Source organism: Bombina bombina, chromosome 5, assembly GCF_027579735.1.
Source record: "Bombina bombina isolate aBomBom1 chromosome 5, aBomBom1.pri, whole genome shotgun sequence".
NCBI classification, from domain to species: Eukaryota; Metazoa; Chordata; class Amphibia; order Anura; family Bombinatoridae; genus Bombina; species Bombina bombina.
Window position 1 is genome coordinate 56,112,705 of NC_069503.1, and position 10,076 is coordinate 56,122,780.

At 42.7% G+C, this 10,076-nt stretch overlaps 1 protein-coding gene across 1 annotated transcript in view; it reads left to right on the top strand.

Moving 5' to 3' along the window:
- Nucleotides 1-6,998, top strand: part of LOC128661305 (oocyte zinc finger protein XlCOF6-like) — a gene marked incomplete at its 5' end in the record, with an annotated part of 46,040 nt that extends 39,042 nt beyond the window's left edge. The window contains one exon of the mRNA XM_053715576.1: nucleotides 4,935-6,998. Coding sequence (XP_053571551.1) covers nucleotides 4,935-6,037 — 1,103 coding nt within the window. The remainder of the gene's footprint in view (nucleotides 1-4,934) is intronic.
- Between the last annotated feature and the right edge of the window lie 3,078 nt (nucleotides 6,999-10,076).

Here is a 10,076-nt window from a genome sequence, read left to right on the forward strand (position 1 = left end):
TAAAGTGATTTCCAAGCCTGCTTGTATATATTACTAGTCTATTAAACATGTCTGACACTAAGGAAAATCCTTGTTAAATGTGTTTAGAAGCCATGGTGGAACCCCCTCTAAGAATGTGTCCCACTTGTACTGATATGTCTATACACTTTAAAGATCATATTGTTGCACTTAAGAATGTGGCCCAAGATGATTCTCAGACTGAAGGTAACGAGGGTAGCCCGTCTGCCTCTCCCCAAGTGTCACAACCAGTTACGCCTGCGCAAGCAACGCCTAGTACCTCTAGTGCGTCTAACCCTTTTACATTACAAGACTTATCGGCAGTCATGGATAATTCTCTTACAGCCTTCTTATCTAAACTGCCCGTGTTACCCGCAAAGCGTGATAGCTCCGTTTTAAGAACAGATTATGAGCATTCTGACGCTTTGGTAGCCGTATCCGATATACCCTCACAACGCTCTGAAGTGGGAGCGAGGGATTTGATGTCTGAGGGAGAAGTCTCTGATTCAGGAAGGGTTCCTCCTCAGACAGATTCAGATACATTGGCTTTTAAATTTAAACTAGAACACCTCTGCGTTTTGCTTAGGGAGGTATTAGCTACTCTGGATGACTGCGACCCTTTGGTGATCCCAGAGAAATTGTGTAAAATGGACAAGTACCTAGACGTCCCTGTTTACACAGATAAGTTTCCGGTCCCTAAGAGGATTGCGGATATCGTTACTAGGGAGTGGGATAGACCAGGTGTTCCCTTTGCTCCCCCTCCTGTTTTTAAGAAAATGTTCCCCATACCTGACCGTGTGCGGGACTCGTGGCAGACGGTCCCTAAGGTGGAGGGGGCTATTTCTGCACTTGCTAAACGCACAACCATACCAATTGAAGACATTTGTGCTTTTAAAGACCCTATGGATAAGAAGTTAGAGGGTTTACTTAAGAAACTTTTTGTTCAACAAGGTTTTCTTCTCCAACCTATTGCCTGCATTATTCCTGTAACTATTGCAGCTGCTTTCTGGTTTGAGGCGCTGGAAGACTCGCTCCAGACGGAGACCTCATATGAGGAAATTATGGATAGAATTAAGGCTCTAAAGCTAGCTAATTCTTTTATCACTGACGCCGCTTTCCAAATAGCTAAGTTAGCGGCGAAAAATTCAGGTTTCGCCATTTTGGCGCGCAGGGCGCTATGGCTAAAGTCCTGGTCGGCCGATGTGTCGTCTAAATCCAAGCTTTTGAACATTCCTTTCAAAGGAAAGAACCTCTTCGGGCCTGAATTGAAAGAGATTATTTCAGATATCACCGTGGGAAAAGGCCATGCTCTCCTACAGGACAAGCCCTTTAAGACAAAGAACAAAGCTAATTTTCGTTCCTTTCACAATTTCAGGAACGGCCCCGCTTCATCCTCTCCGGCTGCAAAGCAAGAGGGTAACGCTTCACAGCCCAAGGCAACCTGGAAACCTTACCAGGGCTGGAATAAGGGTAAACAGGCCAAAAAGCCTGCAGCTGCCACCAAGACAGCATGAAGGGGTAGCCCCCGATCCAGGACCGGATCTAGTAGGGGGCAGACTCTCTCTCTTCGCTCAGGCCTGGGCAAGAGATGTACACGATCCTTGGGCATTAGAGATTGTAGCCCAGGGATACCTTCTAGAATTCAAGGACTCTCCTTCAAGGGGAAGGTTCCACATTTTTCGTCTGTCTACAGATCAGACAAAGAAAGAGGCGTTTTTACGCTGTGTAGAAGATCTACTTACAATGGGAGTGATCCACCCAGTTCCAATTGCAAAACAAGGACTGGGGTTTTACTCAAACCTGTTTGTGGTTCCCAAAAAAGAAGGAACTTTCAGACCAATCCTGGATCTCAAAATTCTAAACAAATTCCTCAGAGTCCCATCATTCAAGATGGAGACCATTCGGACAATCTTACCAATGATCCAGGAGGGTCAATATATGACTACCGTGAATCTAAAGGATGCGTATCTGCATATTCCTATCCACAAAGATCATCACCAGTTTCTCAGGTTCGCCTTTCTGGACAAGCATTATCAGTTTGTGACTCTTCCTTTCGGGTTGGCCACTGCTCCCAGAATTTTCACAAAGGTGCTAGGGTCCCTCCTGGCGGTTCTAAGACCGCGGGGCATAGCAGTGGCGCCTTACCTAGACGACATCTTAATTCAGGCGTCGACTTTCCAAAGAACCAAGTCTCACACGGAGATCGTATTGGCCTTTCTGAGGTCTCATGGGTGGAAGGTGAACGTCAAAAAGAGTTCTCTCTCCCCCTCACAAGAGTTCCATTCCTAGGAACCCTGATAGACTCGGTAGAAATGAAAATATTTCTGACAGAGGTCAGAAAGTTAAAACTGTTAACTACTTGCCGAGCTCTTCATTCCATTCCTCGGCCATCTGTAGCTCAGTGCATGGAGACAATCGGACTAATGGTAGCGGCAATGGACATAGTCCCTTTTGCTCGGATACACGTCAGACCACTGCAACTATGCATGTTCAAACAGTGGAATGGGGATTATGCAGATTTGTCTCCTCAAATTCAGTTGGACCAGGAGACCAGAGATTCTCTTCTCTGGTGGTTGTCTCAGGATCACCTGTCTCAGGGAATATGTTTCCGCAGACCAGAGTGGATCATTGTAACAACCGACGTCAGTCTGTTAGGCTGGGGTGCGGTCTGGGACTCCCTGAAAGCTTAGGGCTTATGGTCTCGGGAAGAAACTCTTCTCCCGATAAACATTCTGGAACTGAGGGCGATATTCAACGCTCTTCAGGCATGGCCTCAACTACCTGCGGCCAAATTCATCAGATTTCAGTCGGACAACATCACGACTGTAGCTTACGTCAATCATCAGGGGGGAACAAAGAGTTCCCTAGCAATGACGGAAGTAACCAAAATAATCAGGTGGGCGGAGGATCACTCCTGCCATCTCTCAGCAATTCACATCCCAGGAGTAGACAACTGGGAGGCGGATTTTCTAAGTCGTCAGACTTTTCACCCGGGGGAGTGGGAACTCCACCCGGAGGCATTTGCCCAGCTGACTTAGTTTTGGGGCACTCCAGAGTTGGATCTGATGGCGTCCTGTCAGAACACCAAACTTCCTCTCCACGGGTCCAGGTCCCGGGATCCCAAGGCGGTATTGATAGATGCTCTAGCAGCGCCTTGGTCCTTCAATCTGGCTTATGTTTTTCCACCGTTTCCTCTCCTCCCGCGTCTGGTTGCCAGAATCAAGCAGGAGAAGGCTTTGGTGATTCTGATAGAGCCTGCGTGGCCATGCAGGACTTGGTATGCAGACCTAGTGGACATGTCATCTGTCCCACTATGGACGTTGCCAATGAGGCAGGATTTTCTGATACAGGGTCCGTTCAAGCATCCAAATTTAGTTTCTCTACGTCTGACTGCTTGGAGATTGAACGCTTAATTCTATCAAAGCGTGGTTTCTCTGAGTCAGTCATAGATACTCTGATTCAGGCTAGAAAGCCTGTCACCAGGAAAATCTACCATAAGATATGGAGGAAATATCTTTGTTGGTGTGAATCCAAGGGTTACTCATGGAGTAAGATTCGGATTCCCAGGATATTGTCCTTTCTCCAAGAAGGATTGGAGAAAGGATTGTCAGCTAGTTCCTTAAAAGGACAAATATCTGCTTTGTCTATCCTGTTACACAAGTGTCTGGCAGAGGTACCAGACGTTCAAGCATTTGCTCAGGCTTTAGTCAGAATCAAGCCTGTCTATAAACCTGTGGCTCCGCCATGGAGTTTGAATCTAGTTCTTTCAGTTCTTCAAGGGGTTCCGTTTGAACCTTTACATTCCATAGACATTAAGTTGTTATCTTGGAAAGTTTTGTTTTTGATAGCTATCTCTTCTGCTAGAAGAGTTTCAGAATTATCTGCCCTACAGTGTGATTCACCTTACCTGGTGTTCCACGCAGATAAGGTAGTTTTGCGTACCAAGCCTGGTTTTCTTCCTAAAGTTGTTTCTAACAAGAATATTAACCAGGAAATAGTTGTTCCTTCTCTGTGTCCTAATCCATCTTCGTAGAAGGAACGTCTATTACACAATCTTGATGTTGTTCGTGCTTTAAAGTTCTATTTACAAGCAACTAAGGATTTCAGACAAACATCTTCCTTGTTTGTTATCTATTCTGGTAAGAGGAGAGGTCAGAAAGCGACTGCTACCTCTCTTTCCTTTTGGCTGAAAAGCATCATCCGTTTGGCCTATGAGACTGCTGGCCAGCAGCCTCCTGAAAGAATTACTGCTCATTCTACCAGAGCAGTGGCTTCTACATGGGCTTTCAAAAATGAGGCTTCTGTTGAACAGATTTGTAAGGCAGCGACTTGGTCTTCACTGCATACTTTTGCCAAATTTTACAAATTCGATACTTTTGCTTCTTCGGAGGCTATTTTTGGGAGAAAGGTTTTGCAAGCAGTGGTGCCTTCCGTTTAAGGTACCTGTCTTGTTCCCTCCCTTCATCCGTGTCCTAAAGCTTTGGTATTGGTATCCCACAAGTAAAGGATGAATCCGTGGACTGGATACACCTTGCAAGAGAAAACAGAATTTATGCTTACCTGATAAATTACTTTCTCTTGCGGTGTATCCAGTCCACGGCCCGCCCTGGCATTTAAGTCAGGTAAAAATTTTTTGTTTAAACTACAGTCACCACTGCACCCTATGGTTTCTCCTTTTTCTTCCTAACCTTTGGTCAAATGACTGGGGGGTGGAGCTAGAGGGGGAGCTATATGGACAGCTTTGCTGTGTGCTCTCTTTGCCACTTCCTGTAGGGAATGAGAATATCACACAAGTAAAGGATGAATCCGTGGACTGGATACACCGCAAGAGAAAGTAATTTATCAGGTAAGCATAAATTCTGTTTTTTTATTGAGATGGATTATATTATAATGAATAAACAGTCTTATTTTTCCTTATTCCATTTCATTTTATGTAGACAAACACGTGAATACTTCATATCCATCCTTCACTACAGAAAGCATCGGAATGATTCCACAAACTCCAAAAATCTTAGACACCAATGACTATTCACAAACATTGGGGATATTGCAAAATATATTAACAGACAATGGTGAATTGGCAGGAACTGGGCAGCAATCATTATTTACAGAGAGTAATTTAGTTATCAAACAAAAGGACAAGATTTATGACTTATCTAGTGAAATGATTATCCCGGAGGATAAACCACACATATTTATTGAGTTTTCAAAACATATTAAAGAAGGGAAAATTTTACAGTCTAGCCAAATAATTCAAACAAATGAGAAACCTTTCCAATGTACACAATGTGAGAAAAGCTTTAGATGGAATTCTCATCTACTAGAACACCACAAAATTCACACAGGTGAGAAACCACACACATGTACTGAGTGTGGAAAATGTTTTACACGAATGGATTATCTGAAAACTCATGAAAGGATTCACACAGGGGAAAAGCCTTTCACATGTACAGAGTGTGGAAAATGTTTTACACAAATGGATCATCTGAAAAACCATGAAAGGATTCACACAGGAGAAAAGCCTTTCACATGTACAGAGTGTGGAAAATGTTTTACACGAATGGATCATCTGAAAAAACATGAAAGGATTCACACAGGAGAAAAGCCCTTCACATGTACAGAGTGTGGAAAATGTTTTACACATATGCGTACTCTGAAAAACCATGAAAGGATTCACACAGGAGAAAAGCCTTTCAAATGTACAGAGTGTGGAAAAAGTTTTATACAAATGAGTACTCTGAAAAAGCATGAAAGGATTCACACAGCAGAAAAGCCTTTCAAATGTACAGAGTGTGGGAATTGTTTTACACATAAGAGTACTCTGAAAAATCATGAAAGGATTCACACAGGAGAAAAGCCTTTTACATGTACAGAGTGTGGAAAAAGTTTTACACATATAAATAGTCTGAAAAGTCATGAAAGGAATCACACAGGAGAAAAGCCTTTCCCATGTACAGAGTGTGGAAAAAGTTTTACACAAAAAAGTAATCTAAAAACTCATGAAAGGATTCACAAGGGAAGAAACCTTTCACATGTTTAGAAAGTGGGAAAAAGGTTTTTATTTAAATCAGGTATCACAAAACACCAAATATTTACACACAAATAAACTTTATATACACAGTGTGCAAACCTTTTTACAATTATCCTAAAGAGGACAAACTATCTAAATAGAAGCATCAAAAAGGATCCTATTGTAAATAATACTTTTTAATCCCGTTATATAAGCCCCAGATTGGAAGTGCTCTTCTGCTGGCCATTGTTCCTCTATATATGTGCACCTCAGTTTCTCTCATATCAATGTGATAGACTCCAAACACCACACAGGAATATACAGATCTGTCCTCATACTGCCCAGTTTACACAACCATTCACCACTAAAGCACCCCCAGTGTTTATTAATATGCCAGTATTAGGAGTTGTACGTTTGATTTACATAGGGAGAAAATAATTATATTTACAGAATAAAGGAGTCTTTATATGAATAGAGTGTTAGAGAATTATATAAACAAGAACAGCAGTCTCAAATGATTGACATATGGGAGATATATTTTAAGTGCACATCTTGTGAATAAACCTTTTCTTATAGCAGTAGATGCTTAGCGGTACATGTTATATAGCAGAGGAATTACTGAGGGGAAACTGATTTTATTTCATGGGACACAATATCAGTAACCGGTACATACGTGATCATAATCAGTTTAATTTAAATGGCTACTATAACCTACATGTATACTGGGTATGTAATATGTGTGTCATGTTCTGTAACTTCATATTATGTCTGTTAGATGTTTTCATGTTAGTTAGAAGCCACAAGAACTGATAATAGCACATACTGTATATATAAAGGGAACATTATATGTATGATAAATCCCTTTGTATCAAGAGCACCAGTGTTAGGTATATTTATACCATTGTGTGCATATATCATGTAATGCTGCTTTCTCTTGCAAGGTGTATCCAGTCCACGGATTCATCCTTACTTGTGGGATATTCTCATTCCCTACAGGAAGTGGCAAAAGAGCACACAGCAGAGCTGTCCATATAGCTCCCCCTCAGGCTCCGCCCCCCCAGTCATTCTCTTTGCCGCTCTAACAAGTAGCATCTCCACGGGAGGGTAAAGTGAATGTGGTGTTAGATTTGTAGTTTTTATTTCTTCAATCAAAAGTTTGTTATTTTTAAATAGTGCCGGTTTGTACTATTTACTCTCTGGCAGAAAGTAATGAAGATTTCTGCTGAGAGGAAAACGATTTTAGCATGTTGTAACTAAAATCCATTGCTGTTCCCACACAGGACTGAGGAGTACCAGAAAACTTCAGTTGGGGGGAACAGTTTGCAGGCTTAACTGCTATAAGGTATGTTCAGTCATTTTTTTCTAGTCAAGACTTAGTAATGCTAGAAGACTGACAAGAATCCCCCTGTGGGGAAGGTAAGCCATATTCTGAGACTTAGTATAGAAGGAAGGCTTAATTAAAAGGGCTCAAACACTGGTGGACACTGTTAAGGGGCAATCGATTATTTTATAATAAAAATCTGATCATTTTACAAGTTTTTATTACATTTGAAACGTTTTATGGGGTTTTATTCCACATGGCATATATTTAGACACCTATTTAGGCTTGTGAAGGCCCCACAACTCCAGAGTGGAGAGGGAGGGGGCCTAAATTTTGCGCCTCAGTTGCGCAGTTGATATTGCAGACAGCTTCATGCAGCTTCACGTGGAGGCTCCAAAGATTACTTGAGGACTTCATAGAGGCTTATTTTCGATTAAACTTATCCCCAAGGAAGGTAGGGCCACAGCAGATTGCTGTGGCATGGTGCTGTAGTTTGCTAACCGGTTGCCAGCTTTAGTTTGCTCCGGTTTGGGCATTAAGGGGTTAATTGACTTGAAATTCACTGTGCAATCATTTCAAAGCATTAGGATCATATGGTGAAAATTTCATAAAGATTGGGTTATTTTTTGAGATTTAGTAAAAAAGTGTGCGCTTTTTATTATTTAAAGGCACAGTACCGTTTTTTCTCAAATTGTATTTTTCTGTGCTGTCTAAGTCTGTTTAACATGTCTGAGCCTACAGATAGACCTTGTTCTATGTGTTTAATAGCCATGGCGGAACCCCCTTTACATTTGTGTTTAAAGTGTGCTAAGGTATCTAAGCATTTTAAAGACCATGCAGTGACACTTAAAAATGTAGCCCAAGATGATTCTTTAACGGAAGGTAACGAGGATAGTCCACCTTCCTCTCCCCATGTGTCGACACCAGTTATGCCCGCGCAAGCGATGCCTAGTACCTCTAGCACATTGGCCCCTATTACATTACAACAATTAGCAGCAGTCATGGATAATTCCCTTGCAGCATTTCTATCCAAACTGCCAGTTTTTCCTAAAAAGCGTGATAGCTCAGTTTTAAGAACAGAGGATGAGCAATCAGAAGCTTTGGATGATTTATCCGTTGTACCCTCACAACACTCTGAAGTGGCAGTGAGGGATGTGCTGTCCGAGGGAGAAATTTCTGACACAGGAAAGGTTTCTCAGCGGGCAGAATCAGATTCCTTAGCGTTTAAATTTAAGCTGGAACACCTCCGCATGCTGCTTAAGGAGGTTTTAGCTACGCTGGATGATTGCGACCCCATGGTGGTCCCAGAAAAATTGTGTAAAATGGACAAGTTTCTAGAAGTCCCTGTATACACTGATGCGTTTCCGATCCCGAAGAGGGTGGCGGATATTGTGACTAGGGAGTAGGAGAGACCAGGTGTACCTTTTGTTCCCCCCACCCTATCTTTAAGAAAATGTTCCCCATAACTGACCCCAGGCGGGACGCGTGGCAGACGGTCCCTAAGGTAGAGGGAGCAGTTTCAACACTAGCCAAGCGCACAACCATACCAATAGAAGACAGTTGTGCTTTCAAATTTCCTATGGATAAAAAATTAGAAGGTTTACTAAAGAAAATATTTGTTCAACTAGGTTTCCTTCTCCAACCTATTGCCTGCATTATTCCTGTAACTACTGCAGCGGCTTTTTGGTTTGAGGAGCTGGAGGAGTCGCTCCAGAGGGAGACTTCATATGACGAAGTCATGGATAGAATTCATGCTCTAAAGCTGGCTAATTCTTTTATCACAGATGCCGCTTTGCAATTAGCTAAGTTAGCGGTGAAAAATTCTGGTTTTGCCATTATGGCGCGAAGAGCGCTTTGGCTCAAATCATGGTCGGCTGACGTCGTCCAAAACAAAATTACTAAATATTCCTTTCAAGGGAAAGACCCTTTTCGGTCCCGAGTTGAAAGAAATTATTTCGGATATAACTGGGGGAAAGGGCCATGCCCTCCCGCAGGATAGACCGTTTAAGGCCAAAAACAAGGCTAATTTTTGCTCCTTTTGCAACTTCAGGAGCGGCCCTGCTTCAACCTCTGCAAACGCAAAGCAAGAGGGTAACGCTTCACAGCCCAAAGCAACCTGGAATCCTTTGCAGGGCTGGAACAAGGGTAAACAGGCCAAGAAGCCTGCGGCTGCTACTAAGACAGCATGAAGGGGTAGCCCCCGATCCGGGACCGGATCTAGTAGGGGGCAGACTCTCTCTCTTTGCTCAGGCTTGGGCAAGAGATGTTCCAGATCCCTGGGCATTAGAGATCATTGCTCAGGGATATCTTCTAGAATTACAGGACTCTCCTCCAAGGGGAAGGTTCCACATTTCTCGTCTGTCGTCAGACCAGACAAAGAAACAGGCGTTCTTACGCTGTGTAGAAGATCTACTCAAGATGGGAGTGATATATCCAGTTCCAATTGCAGAACAAGGACTGGGTTTTTACTCAAACCTGTTTGTAGTTCCCAAAAAGGAAGGAACTTTCAGGCCAATCATGGATCTAAAAATTCTAAACAAATTCCTCAGAGTTCCATCATTCAAAATGGAAACCATTCGGACAATCTTACTGATGATCCAGGAAGGTCAATATATGACTACCGTGGATCTAAAGGATGCGTACCTGCATATTCCTATCCACAAAGATCATCATCAGTTCCTAAGGTTCGCCTTTCTGGACAAGCATTACCAGTTCGTGGCCCTTCCCTTCGGGTTGGCCACCGCTCCC